The sequence below is a fragment of the Haliaeetus leucocephalus genome, unplaced genomic scaffold (assembly GCF_000737465.1).
Source record: "Haliaeetus leucocephalus isolate CR32 unplaced genomic scaffold, Haliaeetus_leucocephalus-4.0 Scaffold152, whole genome shotgun sequence".
Lineage (NCBI taxonomy): Eukaryota > Metazoa > Chordata > Aves > Accipitriformes > Accipitridae > Haliaeetus > Haliaeetus leucocephalus.
In genome coordinates this window covers 948,964-976,314 of record NW_010972588.1, presented here as the reverse complement: position 1 = coordinate 976,314, position 27,351 = coordinate 948,964, and the positions used below count along the sequence as shown (strand labels likewise).

At 38.5% G+C, this 27,351-nt stretch overlaps 1 protein-coding gene across 1 annotated transcript in view; it reads left to right on the top strand.

Moving 5' to 3' along the window:
* The window catches only part of NECAB1 (N-terminal EF-hand calcium binding protein 1), a 66,004-nt gene that overhangs the window by 36,932 nt on the left and 1,721 nt on the right, over positions 1-27,351 (top strand). The window contains exons 5-11 of the mRNA XM_010562002.1: positions 9,900-10,036; positions 12,457-12,569; positions 15,724-15,800; positions 20,741-20,794; positions 22,357-22,469; positions 24,596-24,673; positions 25,702-25,793. Coding sequence (XP_010560304.1) covers positions 9,900-10,036; positions 12,457-12,569; positions 15,724-15,800; positions 20,741-20,794; positions 22,357-22,469; positions 24,596-24,673; positions 25,702-25,793 — 664 coding nt within the window. The remainder of the gene's footprint in view (positions 1-9,899; positions 10,037-12,456; positions 12,570-15,723; positions 15,801-20,740; positions 20,795-22,356; positions 22,470-24,595; positions 24,674-25,701; positions 25,794-27,351) is intronic.

Below are 27,351 nucleotides of genomic sequence, written 5' to 3'. Positions count from 1 at the left end.
TTTCTTAGATTAAATTGGTTATATTTATTAGACCATATATTTTAATTTCAAAAGGAAATAGTGCAATAGAGTTTTTTAATTTTATTTTTTTTAATGTAACCTGGAACTGGCTTTTATAGTTAACTGTGCTTATAAGTTTAAGCTTCGATCCGGTGTGTAAGAGTGGAGCTTGACCCTATATCACTTTATATCTGAAGCACAAATCCAATAACTATAATGCAACAGCAACCTCCTGGATGAACTTGGGTAGGACTTTTGTACAGCCAATAGAAAATATTTATGAACAGCAAAATAAGAAATTCAAATCTAAAGTAAAGGGAACATCAAAATAACCAAGAAGGACTGTCAGCAAATAGGAAATTGTTTAAACAAATATTGAAGATTCCCCCTTAATCTGTTCTTCTGTGTCATATTTTCATTATCCTTATTTCATTGGTTTTATTCCATTTCTCTACATCTCTTTTCTTCCTCAAAAGTACAGCAAAATCTTTCTTCCATAGATGAAAGCCAGAAGGTGCTTTGGCTAGAATAGTTAATGTACACTTCTTCAAAACTGAATCAAGAGAGCGATGACCTCTGAGTGCACACTCCTCCTGTAAATACAGAGGTACAGCTCTTTTGGAGACAAAAGCACTGCAGACTTCCGTGGAAAGGAATGGCAGGCAACATAGGAAAGGAGGAATGGGACACTGCAATTTTTTCTCCTTTTCAGACTCTGTAAAGTCTCACATTCTTTGCTTTGGAGGAACTTTCTTCCCTCCTTTGCAACTATTTTATGAAGGACACGTGTCCTGGTTTCAGCTGGGATAAAGTTAATTTTCCTCCTAGTAGCTGGTATAGTGTTATGGTTTGGGTTCAGTATGAGAAGAATGTTGGTAACACACTGACATTTTTGGTTGTTGCTAAGTAGGTGTTTATGTTACATCAAGGATTTTTCAGCTTCTGATGCCCAGCCAGCGAGAAGGCTGGAGGGGCACAAGAAGTTGGCACAGGACACAGCCAGGGCACCTGACCCAAACTGGCCAATGGGGTATTCCATACCATGTGACGTCATGCCCAGTATATAAACTGGGGGGAACGATGGCCAGGGGCTGCTGCTCAGGAATTAATTGGGCATCAGTCGGCTGGTGGTGAGCAATTGCATTGTGCATCACTTGTTTTGTATATTCTAATTCTTTTATTACTATTACCATTATTATTACTACCACCTTTACTATTATTTTCTTCCTTTCCTGTCCTATTCCACTGTCTTTATCTCAACCCATGTTTTACTTTTTTTTTTCCAATTCTCTTCCCCATCCCACTGCGTGAGGGGAGTGAGCGGGCAGCTGTGCGGTGCTTAGTTTCCAGCTCTCTGTGATAGCTGGGGACCAGACTCGGTGAACTAGCAAACACCACTTAAGCACCAATAACCATGACTGGTTCATACCCAGCATTTAAATATGCAAAACATAAACATATTACGTTTAGGCTGGAAATGAAAGATAATTCTTATTCAATAGAGCAATTTAGTTCTGAAATAGAGTTCCAAGCATTTGGGGTCAAAACCCCCTAACTTCTTTCTACACGTTGCTTGCAAAAACATAGAAAGGGGAGTGCATGGTGTGCAACAGCAAGATGCTGGATTCAGTGACTGACACAGCATGTCTAATTCTTTGCTCCTATGAAATCATTCATTTTTCTGCTTTGCTCAAAAAAACTCAAAGCTAAGTGAAGTCAATGCAGCCTTGTTATTACTGGAAAACTTCTTGAACAGTCTAAAATTAGAAGCCAGTCAAAGTAAGAGAGAAGATTATAGGAGCTGAAAGAGTAACACAGGGACATGCAATTTAGTAACTGATGGTGCATTTATAGTAATTATGTAAATCACTGCACTCTGGAGGGTTGATACCTATTATAAACCAGAATATCTAGATTTTTTTTTATTGCATATTTGAGTAACAGTAACAGTAGCAATTATGTAAATTATATCACAAAACAAAATAACTGAAAAAAAAAAGCTAGACAAGCATATGTCAACAATAGAGTTCCACAACTGACATTCTGTTTGAGCAAAAATGAAGTTTTGTTGTTTTTTTTTTATTATTTTCTCAAAATCTGTGTTAAATTGGCTGGCACCACTTTTTGCACATGATTAGAATTTATTAACAATTACCACAGAATCTAGTCTTGTTCTCTTTGACATTGCACTTTTTACAAATGCACCTTTTGCAGAATGAATGTAATGAATACCTGCTGCCAAATAATAACTTAAGGCAGGTATTACTCAGTTTATCCTGGTTAATAATTTTCATGCATTGGCTTTGAATCTAGTTAATTTGTTCCTTGCATTCATCACTAATTTTTTTTCAGGTCAGCATCAGTCTAAAATACCATAGCCATCTCCCATGTTGATGTTTTAAAGTGGACAAAATATCCAGATTCCACTGAAAATGAAAAGCCAGAACAAAAATGAGTTATTCATTTTATTATTCCTTATAAAGAAATAGAAATCCTTTCAGGATTAATATTACATAAAACACTGAAGGCAGACAGATGAAGTTCAAGACATAAAGAGCAGGAGTACATACTGCAGCATGCAATGATTAATACTTAATACTGTAAGCCAACTGACAAAAATACTGCAATCTAATGTATTTCTTAGCTGCACACAGTTAAGTCTTCCTGCATATTTGATTGCTTCAGGCTGTCTTTTAATGACAGTTTACTCTAGTGCACTAGTTTAATTGGACATATATTGTATCTCCTTCCATTACAGTGAGTAGTGGGTTTGATTCTCATAATTATTTAGAAGACGTAAAATACCAATTAAAAGATCATGGATGAAGAAGATAGTTTCACAGAGTGAGTACTGTCTGATTGCCACATCATAAAACATCCTCTCAGAATATTTATCATCCAACTAGTCAAGCAAACCGCAGACTCAGGATTTATCTTTCTTTCATTAGTGGTGTGTTTTCACATCCTATCTGCTATCTTCAGGTACCTTCAGTGGCTAGGCACCACTTGCATGGATGTCACAAATTAATACCATGGAGGGGAATGAGGGTTGAAAGATTTGCTATAAATTCATGCTTTTCACAAAGGGATGGACAGAGCCAGAAAACCAATAAAAGATGTGGCTGCCTCGAGATTAGGCATTACGTGCCTTGCATTGCCAGTGCCCAGCCTCAAGAATACAAAATTGAATGGAGAAAAAAAACATCCTACCCTCCCAGGCAGATATTGGCTACATTGCAGCAAAAAAATGCATTAATTGTTGGGCTGAAAGAAGAACAAAAGAAGATTCTTTTAGTCAAAAAGCAGTTCAGTTTTTCATTCTAAGAAAAAATTGCAATAATTTCAAAATTTCATACATACTGTTCGTTCAAAGAAATGATGGGCATGGTGCCGCTCCCACCTCCATTTCTCACAGGTGTTTCATTCAGCTCTAATATGAGACCAAACATAGCCCTCTAAAATATTAACAGTGTTCAATATTAGATCTACAAAATGAGAGAGGATTCTAAAGCAATTGTTGAAGAAAGTCCTAAAGACTGGACTTTCTTGACTGAACTCTGAAGAATTGTCAAAGGGTTTTCACTAAAAAATAGAAAAAAGTGGAGTAAAGCAGATGCCTTCAATGCATTTTTGTGGTGTTTAAATTTCAAAGCTAGATAAATTTTTGGTGGGAATTTTTCAACCAATCCTTTTTAGGTAATCAGAGCTCAACAAAGGGATAAAAAGTAGTAACATCAAAATGTCAGAGCAATAAATGAACTTGTACTAAGCTCCATCTGCACTAGGCTTTTAAGAACTGTTCCTATTTGCAGGCATAGTTGTTTCTCGTATTCTACTTTTTCTAGCTAAAATAGCTATAAAACTGTTTAAATGCAGTCTGTAAATTCCTAAAAAGAACTATCAGGAACATTTTTTCTTTTGTCCATGGATGACTTGACCTAAATTCCTTGGGGGTTTATTTTATCATTCCCTAATTTCTGATGAGACAGACTTGCCAGTGGTTAGAACTGGAGTCTGGATCCTTTTTGCATAAACCGAGGTACTCAACTGTTCATCTGTAAACTCAGTTGAAGAGAGGAATGAATGCTGGTGACGGTGCTAAATATATCACCAGTTGCACCCTGCTACAAAGCAGAGAGGGCCCTATGAATGAACAGCTATTTTTATCTAGGGACATTATTAAATGAGGTTTTGAAATTTCATTTCATAGGATTTTTTATCTATAAAAGTTACTTAAGATCGTGACTATTAGCGCAAGTCAAACGCAGATAAATTCAAAAAGCTGTAGGCAATGAATTCTGAGCAGTCGTGCAAGGATATTCCAGAGATTCACCCCTTTCCTCTGAGCTCCTTATCAGAGTAATGAAAACTCTTGGGAACTTCTTTGATCTTTTTTGTAGAGGTCTTATACCTGCTGAGTCAGAAAGAGACAACGCTCAAATTTTTGCTGGTAGCAGAGAACATGTGTTAAGTAGTCAGAACTTAACCCCCCCCCCAAAACTTAATTAAGTTAATATCCATACCTTTACCTTTAAACATAAAAGTGTATAGAAATAACTTCAGAGCAGAAAAAGAAACATTTAACCTAGCCATTCTCCCATCGATACGACCAACAAAACCACCAACAGCTTTGATGTTTTCCTTGTACTCTTACAACCTTCTCCCAGGAGCAATGGCATTACACATACATATCTCTGCCACCTGCTGATGTAAAACACAGCCAAAACACAGTTTCTTGTCTCTAAGCTATGTGGTATGCTTAAGAGCAGTTAAATAGGAGTTACTTTTTATCCATGCATGAATTCTTTTGTGTTGTTCTGATGCGTGCCATTACACATGTGTCTCAATATTCTCCTATAATCACCCATGGCTGCCTATTTTATTTCATCGCTCTCAACGTCAGCACTGCAAGTGGTTAGTAGGGACTGTCACTGTTCCAGTTCTTTAGGCAGAATTTAAACATGTAATTTATTCCAAATTTAATACTTCAATAAACTTGTAAAATTTGTGCCACATCTAAAATTGAAGTTGAAACTATTTAATACTTTGGCATGTTATGCCTTTGCTCACTCTTACAGTGAGGATGCTGTAAAAGTTGCATTTGTGTGAAGTCATCACTGCGAGCATCTGTGGATCTGGCTTCTGTTGAAATTATGATTTTATTCTGACTCTGTCCTGATTCCATCCTACAGTCTGAAGAATTAGATCTTAGTGATTGAAACGAAAAAGGCTTAAATTCTTTTTCATTTTAGTACAGTTATTCTGACTAATTTTATATCCTCAATTTAAAGTTGTAACCCAGGGTGTTGTCCCACTAATGTAGGATCTGAACATACAGGGCAGGACATGGTCCACGACCAAGGGAAATTTAAATAGATTATTCCTTACTGAGTTTTACTCAATGGTAACTACTTTTTACTTGCCCTGAGGATATTTTCTATAAAGATAAGCATAAGTAATTTTTATGAAATTATTTTGATACAACATATAAAATAGGAAACAGAAAATTGCAAAGTAATATAACAGTAATAAGTAACTATTATAAGTAATGTTACAAGTACAATAAAACACAAGTAAGTTATAAAGTGTTATATAACATAAACTACTATATAGCAAAATAGCAACATAGGAAGGAGAGGCCAAGGGGAGTAGGTTTGTTCAGCCTGGAGAAGAGGCTCTGGGAAGATGTAATTCTGCTATCTAAAGGAGGGTTGTAGAGAAGAGAAAACAACATTGTCTTTCTCAGGGGTGAATAGCAAAGGCACAAGAAGCAACAGCTGCAGCTTGCGGAAGGGAAAACGCTGACTAGACATACTTTGCACAGAGGGAGTGGTGCAGCACTGGACCAGGTTGCCCAGAGAGATGGTGTAATCTCCATCCTTGGAAATATTCCAAACTCAGGTGGACGTGGCCCTGAGTGGCCTGAACTTGCTCTGAAGTTGGCCCTGCTCTGAACAGGGGGTTGGACTAGATGTGACAGTCAGACATCCCTTCCCACTAAGTTTGTGGAGCTCTTGCCTAAGCTCCCACCCTTTCTGAGAGATTTCAGAGTTATTTTTTGTCCCAGCCAAGTTTAGTTTGCTTGCCCCAAGTGAACACAGGAATCTCCCTCCTTCCCCATCTCAAGGAGCTGCTCTTCTGGTAAGTGGATCGGTGTGGTGTCAGGTCACCCAAGGGGAGAGGATCGGGGCTGGCACCAGGGCTCGAGAGGATCCAGAGAGTCGCTGAACCTGTGTTAGCCCTGAGATGTGGACTTCCTTAGGAGATACCCAAGTGCTGCCTCCTCTACCTTCATAAAAGGAGAAAGTTTTCTGTACCTTTTAAGATAGCCGCAAGCCAGTTTTAAAGACCACAGTGACCTTTTCCACAGGGAAATAACTAATTATGTGTATTTTCAGTTGCATTAATGGAAACTCAAATCTTAGCTGCTTACAAAGGTTGCAGTTGTCTCTTGATGAGGAAGATTACCCTCATTCACTCACAACCAGTAAAACTAACAAGAAGAACGGTATGTTAACACACACTTCTTTCATCTGGACTGCCCAAATTGCTGTGCAGTATAATGTATATGCTAATGAACGGTAATTTACAGCTAATGAAATTCAAGAAACAGGCCATTTTTCTAGTTTATGTACAGATGCCATCAGTGGGTCCCATCATTAATTGGTGGTGCAGTATACTGACAATACAAATGTTGGGCATGCCAGTTAAGCTGATTCTACCATAATATGGACTTAATAAATCGATACACATTTTTCGTAATTCAGAATTAACATTTTCTTTCTTCTAGTGAAATCTTGTACCAGTGTGCCTTTAGTAAAATGCAAATGAGGGCACTTTTCTGTACGAAGTAGAGTGGTGAAGCAGTAACAAAGCATGGCTGGTAATTCCTCATTGCCAAGAAGTGGAGTTAAGGTTTAAGTTGAATTGTAACAGACAATCTTTTTCCCTCCGTAACTAAAATTATAATAATGCTGGCAATTTATATTTGCTGAATACCTTCTTTCGTAACAAAGAATTTTAGAAGGATGGGTAGGAGTAGTTACTTTTCAGTGGGAGGGAGTGAAATTTTCTAACGTTGCTGTGAGCTCAGAATTGCTTGACTCAGAGCCATTATTTAAAGAAAAATATTGAGCAGCCATTTGCCTAACAGGGTGCATTAAGCAAGTTAAGTAGTTCTGCATAAGAGAGTTGTAAATACTAATACTTGGGTAAAATATAAATAAGGAAAGAGTCTTTGATAATTCCAGACTCCCACAGATGATGTTAGCATCTTGTCTGCCTAGCCCATCTTTACAAAAAAGCTCTGTGTACCTGATAAGGGAACTCTAAGCCATATTTAAAGATCACAAGGACCTTTTCCATAGGGAAGCCTTTAAATACAGAACTTATGGGACAACAGAACAGGAAGAAAAAAGACTAAATCCTGGTGCAATGCACAAACCTAGAGCAGTTCTGATAAAAAAAAAAAAAAACACCTTAATAACTTTCAGATGCAGGAAAGCATTTCTGAAGGAGGCAAAAAGCAGACAGCCTCAGGCAGTGGCAAGTATTACACAGCCAATGTTTACACCATTCGCCCGTCAGCAAGGGCCCACCTGAACAGTTGCAAAGTGAAACAGTATTGATGCATGTTTTAAGTTGTAATTCAGCATCCCAGTATCAGATTTATCGTGACTATGAGCAGGAAGCTATATGGAGCTATCTGTAGTGTTTACTTTTTGGATGTCCACTTTGATTATCCTCCTCTTGTGAGATTACTTTGGTATTTAAAAACTTACAAGAAACCATCATTTCTGTCATGTTTTGTTCACTTATTTCCAAGTGCACTGGTGAAAGCTGAAAAATCAAAAAATAACTTGGATTTCTACTGCAGGATTTTGTTTAGCTGTCCATGCTATGCAGATTCACGCATGTTGTTCTAACATGCCACAGAGAATCAAAATTGTTGGAAATTAAATGATCTCTGTCAGCTCCACCAAAGTTTTAAATCAGTTACAATGGAGACAATTTAGAAGAAGGAAGAAATCAGCTTTCCTATTGTATAATAAGATGTAGTAACCATAAAGGCTGCCATAAATGTTATTTACAGAACTGGTGTGAGTCTCAGGTATTCACTCAAAAGGTAGACAAACAATCTCTCATTAGTATCTATTTTAAAAATTTATAAATAAGAAATTATTTTTTGGAGATTGGCTCACTACTCTGAAGATGGAAGAGGTAAATATAGAAGACCACGAAGCTCCTGGCTACATAACTAACTGATGATTCACAGGTGGTTTAACATCCGACATTTCTGTAGCAGAAGTCTTCCAACAAGAACTAACAACATTTTGTGAATAGATTGCTCTCATTTAAGAGCAAAGCTTTTAAAGCTATTATCTTATAATCTTTTATTTTACATCTAAATTTCAAAACATCTCATATTTATGTTCTGATTGCAAACGCATACATGAAAAGAGAAGTCTAAACGTCAAAAAGGCATTTCAGCTGTAATTCACATTGGGAAGAACAAGAAACAGCTTTAAAAAACCTCCTATGCATTGCCAAAAATATTCAAATGGGTTCTCAGCTAGGGTAGGAGGCAACACCATTTAAATGAGAAGTTTTCTTTAAAGCTTGGAGATAACAGACCATCATATCTTCAGACGTGGTGACTAGAGAAATCTTTCATTCAATGTTCCTCATATTTTATGAAACCATTTTAGATGGAATTGTGCCCAAAAGCTTTCAAGATCAGCTGAATGGATTTTTTTCACAGATAAACAGACTTAGGGCATATAAAAAATGAGTATCAGTATACTTTCATCAGAGTAGGAGCCAAAAAATTTTCTCTGAGTTTAGGAGATGGAAGTCCATTTTCCTTCTCCGCACCTGATGGGAGCTCTACTCATTAAGCAGAGGCTCTAGGGGGCTGCTTTATCCTCTTGATTACATTTATTAAGAAGAAAACAACAAAGGGGATGTTTATATTATTGCATAGGTCACCTCCTCACACAGCACTCACCTGCGTATCACTGTTTGCAGAACTGAGTTTTGCAGATCTGGGCTTGCTGGAAACGTTAAAGTTGACCCCATTCATGGAAGTGTGATTCATCGTGCAAGGGAGAGAGCAGGCGTAAGAATTTATTTCTGAAATTACCTATGCAAAATAGGCATAAATATTTTTAAATACATAAAATATATTGGAAACGTAGTTACACAAAGAAACATTAGAGGCCACTAAATATAGGTGCAAACTTTTCAAATAGCCAAGCTCCAAATCAACACTTAGCTGCATTTCATGTAATTATGAAATATATAGATATATGGTTTCAAAAATAATGAAACAAATTAAAGGAACAAAAATGAGTCAAAGACTGTTAAATTCAAAAGGTACTATCTCTGGCACAGGCAGTCCTTCAGCCAAAGTGCAGGTGGAGTTTTCCAGGGCAGTGTCGCTAAGCACGTGCCCTGATCAAAGACTGTTCCCATAATCGTTGTTAGAGACAGGCCAGTGGGCAAGATAAACATCTTTTCACAAGAGTGTATCTGAATAAAAACGTTAAATTCACTGCTACAGTTGTCAATCATATCTTGGCTTTTCCATACTTAAGAAGTAATTTTGTACTGCCATCAACTGGAGTTAAGAAATGCAAGGAAAAGTTTTTTTTAACTAGAAGCTATGTTGTACAACTGTGTACCTGGACCTCTCTCAGCTTGGGTGGGATCAGTATCTACACCTGGAAATCCAGAGGTCTTTTTGTCCAGAAACTTATAGGTTGCTTATGTGGTTTGCATGTATAAGCACCAAAACACCCAAGCTGCTTCCTTTCTGAATTAAGTCTGAATCTTTCCTCACATATTTCTAACATAGTAGGCAAATCCTTTCCTCTTTTTTTTTTTAATGCCATTTTTAGGACTATCAGGAAGCTTCTAATTTGGAGCAGTTTGTGACTCGCTTTCTGTTGAAGGAAACACTGAACCAGCTTCAGTCCCTCCAGAGCAGCCTGGAGTGTGCCATGGAAACCACGGAGGAGCAGACCCGGCAGGAGAGGTGAGCAAACCTTCTGCCCAGCTGCACTGAAGGGGGTGAGGAGCGGGGTCACCATGAACCTCCAAGACATTTACATTTCACCCAGCAACTTGATGTAGGGAGTAACAGGAGAAAAACAGATAAACTTTTTATTCCACACAGGAACTCACTAATAGGAATTTTCCTGTAATTGAATACAATTAGGTTCCGATCTGATCCTGTGGTGGGTTGTACGTAGGACCATTTTGCTACATTCTAGGCTCTTCTCCTTCAACTTCTTTCTAAATCCATTGACTATTTCATATCAAATGCAGAAACCAGACCACTGCAGTATGACAAGGTCTGAAATTGCCAAGACCATTGACTGCCTCCTTGTTTGTTTCTTCCAGCTTTATGATTTATTTTTTTTTTTATTCCTGGTTGCACAACTATCCTAATGTTAAAAGGAGAAATAGCAAGGCTCTTGCTTGTTACAGCTTCTTCCTAGAATAAAGGGCCATAGTACCGGTCAACATCTAACTCTGTAAACTCTCAGTCACCTGGGTAACCTATAACCATCCAAGGGGTTTAGCTGAATTTAATACCATGACCTCATATATGAGGGTTTGTAGGATCAAGGATCAAAACATTTTTTAAAAGGTACTTGGTTTTATGGATCTGTTTTCCTCAGTATGCTAGTGTTAAAGATGATAGGGAAAGCAAAATACAAGCCGTTGTGTTTCATTGACAAGATCTCAACACTTCATACATTTTAAAATGCATTGCTTTTTCATTCTTTCTTTTGGAAATGTCATTTTCTTGTTTGTTTTGCTGTTGGTTTTGAGATTTCTCAAGTACATGAATAATACACTGGGGTTTTGTGCCAGCAGTTTGACTGCAGGAATCAAGCAGGTTTTGAAAGGCTGAGGGTGTGCCGAGCATGCACAATATATATACCCCTGCATTCATGCATACGTCTTTCCAGGTTCCTCACACAACTGATGGGAGAGAAAGAAGTCTAAAATGGGCAGTTCAGAGCTGGCACCTAACTTAAGGTGCTCTGGCATCCTCTGGAGTAATCATTGACTTCTTCTCTGACTTGCCTTTTAGGACCCCCTCTCTAGAAATACAGTCTAGAAAGACCATCTGAGTAATTCAAACTACTCACTTGGATGTGTTGAATTGGGTAATATGACCATCCCTTTTGCTGCCAGCTTTCTCATCTGCATTGACTGTCTGGTAGGCCGTTGTGGAGACTTCTTTCTCCAGTTTTATCAGTACGGTAGTTCAGAAATATCCTCTTGGATGGTGAATTTGTTTTATAGCAAAGAAAATGAAAAAGAGGTGTGATATTGTCAAGCCAAATAACATCTCCCCCATTTGCTGAGGTAGCAATGGAAAAGCCAGGCAAACTCAGCACTTCAACTACAGCTATTTTGGAGATGCCTCAGTCCCTGTGTAAAATCATCTTCAATTATGTTTAACTTAACTGAAGGGTAAATTGTCTGAATCAAAATCCCATTAAGACACTCCTAAACTAATTTAAGAGTGCTTACACTCAGGAACTGCCATAATTTGGCTTACTGTGGGGGGATTTTATGCTGCAGAAAATACCATCCTAAAACATCTCCTTAGTGTGTGAGCTTTTGGTGAGCCTTCATTCTGTGCTTCAGGAGACCTTTCCAAAGGTCTTCAGAGAGCTTTCCAAAGCAGTGACCTGGGAATTATTTACTGAACTGTTTAGACTACCGTCTAATACTCGTTGCAACCTCTCATCCAACTAACTGTTCAAAACTAACCACAGTCCTGGTCCTTCATTGCTTTCCAGCTGGATGATGATGAAGAACCACATAGAGACAGCCTTCAGTCCCCACACAAACTCTCAAGCTTCAATGACTCTGTCATTGTAGTACAAACATAAGTAATTTCTGTAACTGCTATGTTACAATATTAGTCCCAGAAATGTGTCTGTCTTCCATCCAGTATTAGCAAATTCTCATCGTTTTTCCTTCCTTATTAACACATACACATTGCTGTTTATCTTTTCAATCTTTAAGCTGAAGGGGTCAATGTTTAAAGTTCACATTTCACTTTTAGCTGTTCTTGTGGCCCCAGTTCCTCTGCAGAGATGCTATGAAAGTCCCGTGAATGAAGAAACAGTGTGAATCGTTCCTTAGGTCAGAACCACATCACAGACAGACACTGACCCTGAGGTTTCTCTACCTAAAAGACAGGTTTATGCCAGCTTAACCCTCCTTTTTTTTTTTTACTTCTCTAATGATTAGCAACCTAAACACAACTAATTAGTAATAGTGAAAATCTGGAAAATAATTCAGAGGTCTCAATAGGTATTTCTCCTTTTTTAATTCAAAAGGGAACATGAAAGCACATGTTGTGAGAACAGAGAGAGGAGAGCTCTCCCACAAGTTTTACCTTATGAAGTCTCCTGTGTTTCTGTGCAGACAAGGCCCAACAAAACCAGAAGTGCTCTCAATTCAATGGCCAGGAAAGCGCTCAGCTCGAAGGCTTCAGAGGAACAACAGCCTGTCGTTAAATAGCCCTCATTTTACCACAGGTATGGTGTTTCACATTTTAAAGATATTTAAAACACATGCATACACACACACACACACATACACAGAAAAATATACATGTATATTCCTCAAAAATTTAATTTAGACATGGTAACTAACTTAGATACTTTACTTACAGAAACCAATCTTCAATTTACTATAGAATGTATTAGCTCAAACTGTAAGGAAAATAAATATGTACCCATAGATCTGAGCTGATAAAAAATAAATACATAACTATGGGCCAAACTGTGATATTGTTTTGGGGCTGTGGGTTGATTCAACATTTCTTAGGTAATATTTGTAGCCTGCAGATAAGAATGAAAAGGTGAAGGCTATAACTTATACACAACCAAGCTCTCTATCATGACTTACATCACAGCTGAAGGGAACAAATAAGAAACGGAAATGGAAATGGAAAATACAAAACCTGAAGGGGAAAAAAGATTTCATTTAAGATGATATGAAAAAATCTGAAACAGCATTTCTGCTTTGGAAAACAGGACAGGGTACTTTGGTAAATGGGATTCTTTGGAAGCAGTGACATTAAGCACGAGGCTGCAGTGAAGGCATCTCCAGGCTTAGTGACGTCTCTCAGTATCAAGGCATGTAGATGACTGAAACACCACAGTATGTAACGGGTCAAGCGCACTTCTTGACCAGTCATGCAGATCTCACTGCTTGCAGCCACGTGATTACCTCTTCCTTTTTAACCCTCTTTTGAAGGCCCTTCTGCCACTCAACGAATGATGCTGTTCATTCAGCACAATGATGCAGGATGATGTTTGGTCCCTTGCTGTGAGTTGCTGGTGTTCATAACAAGGAAGGTCACATAGCCTTGTTGCTGCACTCCTAATTCACAGAGTTCAGAAGGAACCCAAACATATCCAAGCTGCACCAAATCCACTTACTGTATTAATGTAATTTTAAAGAGCTAACGTCTTTCTGCTGTTCTAATAGCTGTCTAACAGCTGTTTACTTTCCAAGATCTGTGTTTGTCTTGGCACTTGGTCTTCCTTCTTACTGCCTGCTGCCCACAAGCACAGTAACACTGTAGATGTGTCTATGCACTCAACACTCATGCCAGCATTTCTTTACCCTTTGTACTTGTTCTGGTAAAGCCACACTTTACCTCCTCTACATATCACACCTGTGGTATGTCCCCAGCAGTAGGATCACCTAGGTTGGAACTAGATGATCTTTAAGGTCCCTTCCAACCCAAACCATTCTATGATTCTATTTCTTTCTTTAGTCAAAACATAGTCCAAGTGCCATTAGAACTCTCAGCTGGAAAGTGAGCAGGTTAATGAATGCACACATCAAAAGCATGTGTTGAAAGATCTTCAGTTTTTGATAAACAACCTTCCTCTCTCCTTAGAGCAATCACTTATGTACACATTCACACTGTGGGTGATACCAGGAACTGCTCTCATAATGCATATATCTGTTTCCTTGAGTATTATCCTTTTCATCTCATAGACAATTTTCTTGAGACTTTAGCAAAGCAAAATTTTCCAGAGACTTTAGAGAGGCTCTGAGATGCTTGTGCCTTTGCAGAACAACATTTTCTAGCTTCACCTTTGCTATATGACATCTGGTCATTATACAGTCACAAGTATGACTGCAGAATGGAGAACTAGGAAGTCTTTTGAAAGGGGTATGTCCTATCCATACAGAAAGACAAGACACAGTTAATATCCAGTGTCCCAGTGTCTTTAGTCTTTCCTCTCCTGCTGAATTCCATGACTTGGGAGAAAAATAAACATAGGAAAGTTATTACAATGAAACATAATCAGTCTTGAGTTGGTCAAAATTTGCAGTCACCACAGGCACAAATTACACATCTGAAAACCAAAATCTCATTCTAGAAAAATCTAGTGTAGGAAGGCTCACTTGTAATAATCATATTGCTGCAATTCATCAAGCACCTAGGAATGCTGTTTAGCTGGAAAGGTAAAGAAGGATCATTAGCTGCAAGGGACGTCCAGTTAATGTTATTAAATCAGCTATAGAGTCCACTGCAAGATTATATCCGTAATTAGTGGATGAACACATGAAACCCCCCAGGACAGCATACTGCAGATGACTGCAACAAAGCTGAAAACCCCCAAGTGCGAGTACAAAAAAAGCTGGTACAGCTAAATGAACCTTTTCTGAATGGAGAGAAAGCTCCTTATTCTCAATGCATATGAGACATTCTACAATTATGTTAGGAGGCTCCTTCAGGAATCCCTCAATATCAGGATTCCTCAACATGCCACGCCAGAAATGTAGATCATTTAGCTGTACATGTACACCCAGTTAATTCTTTTCTGCTGTTCATAAGAATGTATTTTTTTAATTGGGAAGGAACATATACACCCTTAACCTCAAATAATCCTGGAATACTGCTGGAAGCACTGTGTCAGGACCCTAAGAACATCAACAGGCTGACCACAGCAATGTCCTTGCAGTCAGGGCCCTACAGCAGGTCTGCTGTCTCTCTGCAGGAGGAAGTAAGATCCTATCACCTGAGCTGTACTGGCCATGCCAGAATATTTAAGACAGTCTTGGCTGTCTTTCTTTCACCTTCGTCATTGCTCTCAGGGGGAAGAGAAACTGCAGACAAGACACAGCACATGGTCCCTCCAATGGGATGTATTTGAAAGGAATCCCAAAGACAGGCTGGCTATGCAGCCAAAAATCTGACTCTTACTCTTACAGAAACTTTCACATAAAGAAGAAATGGCAAACTAAGTAAAATATTAACACAGAGAAAGCTTTAACACACACACACACACACACACCCCCCACCCAAGATGATTTTGCATTTTGAGCAGGTGTTCAGGTTATGAGCTGGTTCCATTTTCAGAGGAGAGCATTCCTTTCTTCAGGAATCAGCATGATTTCAAAAGCACTGGCATTAATCTAGAATGTAGTTTTCATTCTGTATTGGATTTGTATTGTATCTTAAAAAGAAATAAAATAATTCATATAGTCAAAATCATGCTTTAGTTTAGTTACACCTAAATGAACGTTGAACTAGTTGCAGCACAATCTTCGAGAAGCAAAATAAGTTGCAAGCTAAGATAAACTTTTTTTATAAAATAAATGAATACACTATGTTCCAGCGTTTAGTAACATTTTATAAATGTTACTTATTTATATTTTCCAAAGGTTGGACTGAGGAAGACAGCCAGTGGATGACCCAGATAAACAGACTCCAAAAGCTGATTGACAGGCTGGAAAAGAAGGTGTGCCTTTCTTTTCACTTGTTTGTTCTCTCTCTTTCAGTAAATCAATCCTTAAACCACAAATGCTTTCAATGTCCCAGTTGCAGTCCTTCCAATAAATAATAAGTGAAACTTCCAACATCACCTAAGAGAGCTAACACTCATTAGATGCCTACATTTTCCTTCCACCTTCTTTCTTATTTCATGAGAGCATGACACGGTTTTCCCACACTCCCCTTTCCCCTTCCCATCACCACTGATCCAACTTTTCATAAAGCTCTGAAAAGTCACATTACTCTATGACTGGAGAATGTTATTCTATTTAGTTATGCTTGTTTTGGGGAACACGGGATAAGCATCTCCTTTTAGGATCAGATTTTTTTCTCTTCCTCTCCAAACTTTCCCACTAAAGCTTGACAGAAAGTTCTGTTTCCTCCTTTCCCATCAGAGAATACAAATTTATAGATTAAAACACTTTCCTAGTAAGTACAGTTCAACCAAAAGCCAATGCAAATTCCACCATCCCGCCAGGGAGTCACAGGAGCCGCCCCAGCTCCAGGGCTGCACCAACCCCCAGGGCCCTGAGACTGCCTGAAGTTCCCACGCCAAAGCAGAGCCCTCCGGGAGTCTGAAAAATGACCTGTCCAATCCAACGATACCAAGGCTTCCCAGGGCTTGTAAAAACCTGAGTAACATCAGTCTGCACAGAAAATGTCAATTTCTTTTGTTTTCATTCAGATTTATTGCTACCCTAGGTTTTAAAAATTGGTTTATGTCTGCGTGTGGTGACTTCTTTCTTTCTGGAGAAGAGCAGAAGAAAAAGTAAGGTTATAAATTCCTGTGTTGTTCTCTATATAAAGTGTCCCTACTGAAGGACAGATGGACAATTTCTGATAGGTTCTAAGGGCATGGCTGAATTTGGTGGATTTTGAGACCCAGGGAACTTCTCCCTCCTGGTGCACTAGAGACAAGGTTTTAGGCTGAAGTGCTCTCAGACCCAGGAGTTGCTCCAGTCCCAGCAATGATGCTGATGCTGCTCCTCGCTGCAGGTCAGTGCTCACCAGTGGCGAGGCTGTGCGTGTACTCCAAGAGACATGGATTCATGCACAGCAGCACGGATGCCTTCACCAGTGCCCACAGACAGGCAGCGCTCACAGAAACATGAACATGCAACAGCCTGATCCTGCTCCTTCTTTCCAGCTGATCAGGATGGACGTTCCCCTGTGAACATTAGCATGGGCTTTAACTCCATCTAGTATCTGTGGCTGGACCCATGCCCCTTAGCCAGGCTTTGGCTCAGACCTTGGGTCTGGCAGACAAGCATCTCCTCCTACTTACCTGCTAGTCCAACTTGAGTTTAGTAGCAAATTATACACCCAGAAAATAGTTAAGTAAGGGATTTAACAAGAAGACATAATAAACGGTGGTGATCTGGCACAGGGCTCAGCAAGACAAGCATACTGACCTTTCTCTGCCATTGCTCCCTCCCAAATGAACAAACTGCCCCTACTTATTTCCCCTTTGGTCCCAGCTTGGGACCAAAATGTGGTATTTCTGTTATCTCAGCCTATTACTGATGAACTGCATTACCAATACAGTCACCCCCAGCACTGCTGGCCTTGCAAGACTCTGCTCCCCAAAAGAAGCCCAGTACTCCCTTTGGTTATCCCTGAGGTCTAACAGTCTCTCGCATCGCTTCTTCTTAACAAGCTGTGAAATTCAGCCATTCCTCGTGGCGCTGTCTGTGACTTCTGTCAGCTTCTCACTCTGCTCCTTGCTATGCTCAGCAGCTCCTCATGGTCTGCTCAGTTCATTAAGCCTCTGGCCAGGGCATACTCATATTCCTGCACACAACAGCTTCCTCCCAGATGTCATTTCTGCATGAGAAAAGCAATTACACAGCAGTTGCCACATTAATGACATTTTAGTAGCAACTTTTTTCTGAATAGATAAAAATTGTATTTTGAAATGTCAAAGTCTGCATGAAATGTAACTCTCACCTTTGGTCCAGCTTTACTCCCAGCTCTGCTTTGGAAGCAGCAGCAGCTGACCGCCCTGCCACAGTAACCTCCCAACACGGACTGATGCCAAAAGGAGTTTAAGGAAACTTAACATTTAAAAGAATGTTACTGAAAAAAGAAATCTGCCATAGAGCAATAATGCAATGCAAATGTTACAGAAAACAGCCAACCATTTTGTAGTAAATAAACTTAGAACAAAGATGTTACAAAATGATCAAATCTGCTACAGGTAAATGACAGAAAACCTCTCTTTGAAAAGCAGCTCAGTGCCAAAGGAAAACAGTGGCAGGGCATAGAACTTCCATAATTATCCCCTTATCAATATAAAACTTGATTACTGATTAATAAAACATAGCAATTAGACAAACCTACTTTTGCCAATAGACAGACTACATCCACCTTTGCCTAACTTTGCATCTGCTTGACTTTGTATCTCACGGCCAGGTCTAACTGTGAGACGTGAGTTCACATTTCTGCAGCTTCTCCAGGACCACCTCCTTTGATTGTTCTTCTCTTGGCACTTCTTTCTGGCCTCTGTGAACCCAATTTATTAGGCATGCAACTTAGAAATCATAAAACCTCTGGTCCTATAAGATATCCTAAGGCATATTAAAAAGACTACGAGAATTCTTTTGCATTAAAGAAATTCCCTTGTCCTCATTTTATTAGAATTTACACTTCATTACAGTAGGAGGAACTCCCTGTGATCCATGTTTAAACAGCATCTAGCAAAACAGTGCCTGGGTCATGACTGGGACAGGCATGTAATGCAAAAAGGATGTTGGTGCTTCTTAGCAGTGGGACACTGTGAGCCCATCTACTCTATTCCAAAGCAAAGTCAAGAAAAGGCAAAGTCAAGAAAAAGCAAAGCTGACTGCTTAAATGACCACTGACTTCAGACTGAAATGAATTAAAAACACCAAATGGCTGGTCATCACTTCCCACCTGGGATAAGGCCGTTACACATGCCATCTCTCAGAATCATTTTTCGCTCAGGTATGTTCCAGGTTAACCCATCACATCTAACCAAGTGTTACATTTCAGCTGTCTGTCAGCAGGTACTAAGGCTCTTCTTTTTGTCTTTGCCCTGAAGCAGATTAGAAGGATCACACAATCACACTAAGAGGCAATTTCAGAAGCTACCACTTCTCAGCTGAGGTGAGGTAGGACTGAGGAGGCATTGTAAAACCCCAGCTCTGAGCTGCAGTCTGGGGTCAGTTTTCATTTCCAGGCTGCGTGGTAAGTGTCTGGCAGGAGCTCTCATCTCCACATCGGGCTACTTCACTCATGCTCAGTGTCGAGTCAGCCGATGCCCGAGTGCTCTTTCTGCACAGATGAAGACTGTGCGCCAGTGCTCGCATGCTCCGAGGTCACAGCAAGCTGTCTGTGTAGGCTTACCCCATCTGTGTAAGTCATGCCCTGCCTAATGACATAACGTTACTGAAGAACTGCTGTAGATTATTTTTCACTTCTTCGGGGGTCAGCAAGTTATCCACCAGTGGTTCCTACTGGAGAACCACCTGGTGACTGGTTGATTTCGTATTGTCTGTCTAACTCTTCTGCTGTCTTCTGTCAAAGGTAAATTTAACCATCAATCAGTTTTCTAAGTCCTTTTCCTTCTCAAGTTCTGAAGTTATACATGCTGGGAAAACAGATATTTTTTTTTCTTGATACCTTAAGAGAAAGTCTGCAGTACAACTCGAGTCATTCCTTTCCTCTCTTTTTCCAAACATTTCCCTGGAAAAATTTTGCACTGAAAATACAGAAGAACCACAGGAATATGCATTTTCCTTCAGGGCTTTTATCTGAAGTGTCTGCACTGACAAATGAGCTATTAAAGCTGGGTGTTTTCCCCCCCACACACACATTCCATGCCTTTCTATGCACATTCTGCAGGAGAGGTACAGCGACACAGCAGTTACTGTGCGACTGCTCCATTACTCCTGCCTTGCTCTGCCACCGGCTGCTGGTGGAAGTCCCCTGTTCATTCGAATTCTACCTGCACACCTCTTGTTGGCTTTTCAGCGAGTACAGTATTTGTACTGGCAAAACACCTGCTACCTGAAGTTAATCAGTCCTCACCCAGCTGGAAGCAGAAGAAAATTTTTATCTTTGTTACACAAGAACTGTGTGCAATAAGAAGCGAAGCACTACTAACAAAGAGCACATTTTGCTCCAGCTGCTTATTGCAGATTGATCTGCTTTTTTTCAAGCATATGGATATTTTTCAGAATATCCATATGGCAATGGGTTAGAAGGTACTACATGTGCCTAGCATGTAAATTATAATTTTGTGTGCATTACTAGATGGTGTTTGCATGAATCACTGATTCATGAAGTGCGCAACCAGTTTGTGTGCCAAGCAAGCATACTGCTGCTTCACAGATGCATCTGTTTGCTGCTGCCCAGCCTGTCCTCAGAAGGAAGTGCAGCAGTTCAGAAACCTCACTTGGAGCATCATGCACATCTTTTTCAACGCTAGAAAACACTCCCTTGCAACCGTAAATGCCCCGTAGAGAAGTTTCTTCTGTGTACAGTCTTGATTGCATAATAGTAGCTGATAGTTCATTTCAAATTACTATTCTTGCTCATCTCCATAGTCCACGTGACAATTTGAGAAGATATCTGTCTTTTCTCAGTTAAGTCCAACATACATTTGTGAACAAGTGGATTTGTTACAAATGAAAAATCACCTGCTCAGCATTACATTATAAATAAAACTTTACAGAACAGCCTGGGATGGATTTAACCACTGAAGTGTGCAAGATTTTGCAGACATTACTTGTGTTTGACTTACAGCTAATAAAGAAGGGATTTGATTATAACTTCTGGAAATAAAACAGAATCTAGCTATTGGAATAGTTTGTTACAAAGGTAAGAGCAGAATACAGCTGTAGTATTGCCTCTTATATTTCTATTTTCTTTTCAACTGCCTCAAAGGACCTAAAGCTTGAGCCATTTGAAGAGGAAGTTTTGGAAGAAAATGCAAGATCTGTAAGTGCTTTTCAAGATAATGATTTTGACAAGATAATGATTTGATTTTGAATGCCAGGTATTGAGACAACAATCTCACCTGATCTCTTTTGTTAAAAAATAATTTTAAAAAATCACCAGCCTCACTTTTTCCAGTGATAAGAATCCATTTTAGTTAGCAGAATACATTGTGCAAGAGGCAACAAAACAAAACTTAGAATATGTGGGCAAAACTTTTATATTAATTTTTGCATTGTTTTCAAAGGATACAGTGAGCCAAAACCTCAACTCTCATAAGGAGGAAAAGGTGTCATTAATAAGATTTACCAAATTTGGCAGCAGTGTTTATGGGGTGCTAGCTTCTCTGCTCCCAATCAGCTAATGCTGCATGCATGCTTTCAATCACAGTTGTACAGCCTTTCTCCCTCCCTCCCAAAACTGCTATAGGAAACCCTATCAGGAAAGATGGGACAGCATCCAGTGCTAAGCAATAATCAATATTACAACTTACAAAACCAAAATCATGACCAGAAATAAACTTACTGTTAAGGAAGTTTATGTCCCAAGATTGAGCTCAATTTTTCAAATACACTAGCATTCCTAAATTCAGGGCTTTGAACCTAATAAAATGAAAATCAAATACACATGAAAAAATAACCAAAACAGATGATCCATCAAATTCCTTATTTCATTACAGGAGTTGCTTTAGATTTTTTTCTTTTTTTAAATGAGATTACACAATATTGCTAGACAGGCTGCTTATGGTGGAGGGATAATCCATGAGATAGCAGTATCAATAATCAGGGCAGAGATGAGTCAAAAACCTGTAAAAAGATTAAGTTGTATTAATCAAGGAGCACATGATGTTTCTTTAAATATTGCATTAGTAAAGTTGACAAGCTTCAATAGATGAATCAATATGTAAACAAAATAGCTAAACGATAATCATAATAATTCAGGATAAATAGGTCTTCTGTACTACTGACTGTTTCCATAGTCCTGCTTATAAAGACTATTCATTTTTTGCAGAAAGGTGGAAGAAAAAAACCTTCTCGATTCATGATTTAACATGGGCTACCTTAGCCATCTCATTCAGGTGTGAGTCAGAGCTCTATAATGTAAAAGAGTATGAGAGCACCTCAGTGAAAGTCACAATGCATCCAATGCAGGTTGTGGCAATATGCTCTTATGTCAAACCTCATACCTGCTGGCATACAGATTCATCCAAGGAAACATGCTGACTTTATTACTGAACATTTCAAAGGTCAACATTTACTTTGCACTCTTCTGAAGAGACTCTCTCATCCACGATTCAGACAACTCTCACCTTCTCTAAGGTGGATGCTTGTTTTGGGTGTTTCCATTCTGTGCCTCAGCCTGCCTAGACATAAAAGCCCACACTCGAGCATTTCTACTTCTCAACTCCAGAGCACTAAAACAGGGACTGCAAACTTCAAAGGAACTTTTGTGGGTTTTCTTTGATGATTGTGGTTTTTATTGTTTTATGATAGACTTTTCTGAGTTTAAAGTACAAGGACTTCAGAGGATGATATGGCAGTAATATTGTCATGTTTTTGTATCAGCACATAATGATTGTTCAACGTCAAATGTCTGTGATAGAAGAAGAAATTGAGGAATTCCGGCTTGCTCTGAAGCAGTACGTGGAATCTGCTTCTACTCAGGGTGGCTGCTTGCAGTAAGTAATGTTATTGTCCTTGGGCTGAAGGACAGAATGTAGTCTAATTTCTTGACGTACTTTTAAGTGGAGTTGGATTATTTATTAAGGGAGAACCTGTGACATCTTCTTTCCTGGTTGGTGATGCATGTGTCTAAGAGCTTTTCAAAGACAACTAAAACTAGAAAGAAACATTGAGTATATGTGCAGACTTTAAGTAGTATCACAAAATGATAATACAGGCTATCCCAAAGATGCTAAACAACCTTTTAAGGCTTCTCAGCTTTGCAGGTCATCAATTCATGGCTTCTGAAAGCTCCTAGGCTGACACTCTTTCTTGGAAAACTCATTTGCCATCCTTCATTTGTGCTTACCTGGCAAGTGAACAACTTATCAACTTGTTTGCCAGTCCTCTGCTTGGAAGGTTTCAGAACCTTCCCTTTAGGCTGTCATTTTAAAATTTTCATTCATAATAAAGAATGGGAAAAATTAAAAAGCAAAATTTTCAATGAAATAGTGTATTTCTGCTTTGCTCCTTTTAGATTTAAATAAAACATTAGAACTGGGTTAAGAATAAATTTTAGTGACTCACCACTGTACTGAATTTCTTACTTTAACATCCTGGAGAAAGCTACTACCATATACACTACAGACCATTATGAAATAAATATTTTTATAGTGTGGACACAATACAGGATCTTCCTATATATTCAAAGGCTTCAGAGGCTGCCTATCACATCCCTAATTTATGCACCTTGTTGCTATGACATCGTCACACTTAGGATTGTATCAGCAGTGTTCACACAGACCAGAAAAAGCAAGTTAAGCTGGAAGAAGAACAGAGTGTCCTTTTTGCAGTGGTTCACTTGTAAAGGCAGACTGATGAGGAAAATAAAATTCTCCTGTGGGCCAAGAGCTGGAAAAAACAAAGAAGAGAAGCCCCCTAGCCCCCTTCCAAAACGAACATCCAGTAAAACACTGTAGTGAATGCAAACTTGTCAGGGGAGAGAGCTTACGTGAGTTCAGAATGCAACTTAACAAAAAGTTGATGGGAAAAAGCTCCTTTCTTTCCCAAGTTTATAGGCGTTTGGTAAGTCTGTAATGCCACCTAGCGGTCGGTTTTTACTGTAGCCGTTTATAACATTGACTTGTTTTTTTCCAACAGTTCTTGATGTTTTTGCTATTTTACAATGTACTTTCACATATAACAGGAGGAAACCATTAAATCATATAACTTATTGCTTATTACAGCATGAAATATAATCTGAGACCAGTTTTCAAGCACATCAGTAGTAAGATCAGTAATCTCATACTTGGGCACTTGGAGAAATACGTATATATACTTTTTGTGCTATACATCTAAACACCAATTTGAGTACCCAAAGGCATAAGTACCCTATATGCTGTAAATCTTTTATACTCAGGATAGTAAGCAGGATGATTCTGTGTAGAGGATCAGCAGATATTCTGTGGGTCATTTTTCACCCATGATAAATTGTTAGCTGAATAGTTAAGAACAACCAAATAGTACCCAAAAGTATTATTTAAAAAGTGTATCTGCAGCAGAGATCAGCCTACCTGGCTGTATACTCCCTTATATATTTGCTTTCAAAGCAAACCTAAACTCTATGCCACTTTGATGCATCTCTCATACAAAAGAGTGACTTCTCACAGTGTAATTTTTCAAGGAAACAGCATGAGTTATTCTGTAAACTTAACTGTTCTCTATGTGCAGTATACTGTATTTGCTGCTTTTCTCTGAACCACAGTTGCCTGATTAATTTTCTGTATTAATGATTAGCATTTCTTCAGAAATTTCTTTATACTATTGGAGCAATATGAAAAATGAGTTTCATAAATAAGAGTACATCATAAGTGTAGTAATATTAAATATTAATATGTGAAAAGCCATGAAAATACTCCAAGAGTTTTTTTTTTAAAAAAGCTCACATAATTTGCAGTATGTGGTCACTTATTTGTTAAATTTATTATTTGGGTTGTTTTTTTGTTTTGGTGGGATGTTTGGGGTTTTTTTTTCCCTCAAAAATCACTGCATTTGGTCCTACTCATAAGCAGTTTGGAATAAGATGTGTATTTCCAATAACTTTGTCGTGTTTTATTAGATTATTTCTATCCACAATTCTTAGTGTTTCTGTACAGAAGCTTGCAAGTGACTGCCGCTTCATTGTTTATGAGTTCTGGGAGAACAGCAATGCCTGGAATAGGTAAGTTTGGGGGTTTTGGTTTGGTTTTTTTTTAATACAGACAGTTTTGAAGGTTAGAAAGCAATTGTGTAGAAAGACTGAATACAAATTAAATACTGCTAATCGAGCTCTTGCTAAATACATCACAACTAATACTTCAGAACAATAGTTCAATTGCTAAAGACTAAAATATACTGAAACATATAAATAAAAATATCAGAAAGACAAAGCTAATTTGAATAGAACATAAAAAGTCTGAAAGCGAATAGACAAAGGTATGGCATCAGATGGATGTTAGTTCATCAGAGACAAAACAACAGGGAAACAGCAATATTACCACAGTTCAATGATAATGGAAGAAACAAAAGGAGCCAATGAGTGAGACAGGAGGTGTGCCATCCAGCAACACACTTAAGCATGCAAGCAGTCATGGTGAGCTCTCCCAAAGCATCCCAAATCCACATCACAAAAACCAATCCCACAGATTCCTAGTGTCTCTTTTGGGCCCCAAATAGAAGTTATAGTAATTAAAAGTCCCACCAGCCAAATTCTAGTCTGCGGCAGGCAGATGGCTAAGAAATTGAGTAGAGACAAAAAGATTTTCCTTAACTACATTTACTATTAAAAAAACAACTAACCAACCAACCAAACCCCATGATCCTAAATCTGTAGACAGAAACCATTCTGAAGGAAGATGGAGCAGTCTCTTGAAGCTTAGCTGCTTTTCTTTTGAACAAAACCCCAGTTCAAAGTTTACTTTCACAAAGACTCAAGAACACTAGTAATGCACGTCAACGCTATACTGGGTCACAACCAAGAGATGAACATCAGAGTAACAGTTAACTGTACAGAAGAAAACCTGTGTTTAATATAACATGTAAGCACTTCACAGCTTATCTGGTCTCCTCTCCCACTGTCATCATTGCCTAAGTTTTGAAGCACAAAATCTTTGTTACAGCATTAATTGTAGAAATTTTAATGCTCATAAAAAAAAAAAAATTAGCCCCTTTAAAAAATTTGATATGTTCTTATTTTCTACAATTATTTAGCCACCTTCAAATGAATTACAGCAAGACATTCCAGAGAAGTAATGTGGACTTCTTGGAAATTCCAGAGCTCATCACAACAATGCTAGTCCCTGGTAAACATCAATTTTTCACATTATTTTGTTTGTTCCCTGTGAAGAATTCTGCTATATTAGTGTGTTCCATATGCAGGACCACTGCATAATACCACACCTGGTCAGATCTTCTTTGGTAAAGTGTGGAGGAGAAAGGGACTCCAAATGTTTTTAAGCATAGAATGTAAAATGCATCAGCAAGAATAAGACCCACAATGCTTTATTTTATATAGTGCAAAGTTACACTAGCATATACTATTTAAGAAAATATCTAGAATAAACAATACTATTTGTGAGTAGTAAAATAGACCCCATTTAAGGTTTTCAGGCAAAAAACTGCTTTCTGATGAAGACTTCAACTTAATCATACTTACATTGACTGAAAGGAGCCTTAATTACTGATAATTGATATTTACTAATCAATTTATTATACATACTTTCTGCTATGTTAAAAAAAAAACCAAACTACTTTGAAAAAGCAAGGTGTTAAAGATTGCAAATTATTATTTCTAATACAAAACAATGAGCATGCAACATCTTCTTTCTCCCAGAAACAATAGTTAATAGAGACAGTGCAGGATGAAGCAAAGCAAGCATCAGTCCCATATTTACAGAAGGAGGACAGCAAATTTTTTATCTTGGGGAACACAAATCTATTACAATGAAACCCTAATTTCTCCTATGTTTGAGTACAAACTAAATTTAAAATAGTAAACCCCCACCTAGTTGAAAAAAAAAATTACATAGTTCTGTACCTGGGGTGTCTCCTTAAAAGAAACCAGCCAAGACATTTTCAGACCTCATAAGCCTGATCTGGACACACAATTACAGGCCAGGGATTCCTGCAGTATCAGGAGATTGTACTTAACGAACCAAGAATCCCTTCAAATCTTGTACCTTACTGAGAAATTGCTGCATTTAAGACAAACTTGCCTGTAGGAAACAATGCAGCCTTTTCCCAAACTTCTTTGTGTCCAAGAGCTAGCCTGCGTATGACCCAGGAGCATTCCAGGGGTGGTTTACTCACAGCTAAAGTGCAATTAACATAAACTAAAATGTAAACATAATTTTTAAATGCCTAAATATAGAAGTGTCTGAAATTGGATTCAAAATGCTTCTTAAAGCATCGACTCTGCCTGCTAAGAAGGATTTCAGTCTGCAGCACTCTATACCAGCAGACAGTTGCCATAGAAACAGCATTTCTCACTGTGCACTCCTTGCTGGGGGGGCCAATGGGAAGCAATGCATTCACAATTATTTTTACAATTTTATAGATGATCTACAATTTAGAAATCGGTGCAGAAATTCAAAGTTTTGTTTCATGAAAAGTACTTCCCATGTTTGATCTATACAAATCATATTTGTATTTGAAAGACAGAAAATGTTCTTGAAGTAAAAAATGATGGCTTTACGAAGAATTTTAGACACAGGAAAGGGATACCACTGTAAAATCAGCAAAACCCAAACCTGTCTGCAACTAGCACATAGATAGGCTCTATTTTAAAAACAAATTTACCCTAGCTCAGACACATCCATGCTTTTTTACACATCTGGGTAACTAAGAACTGAAACAACTGAA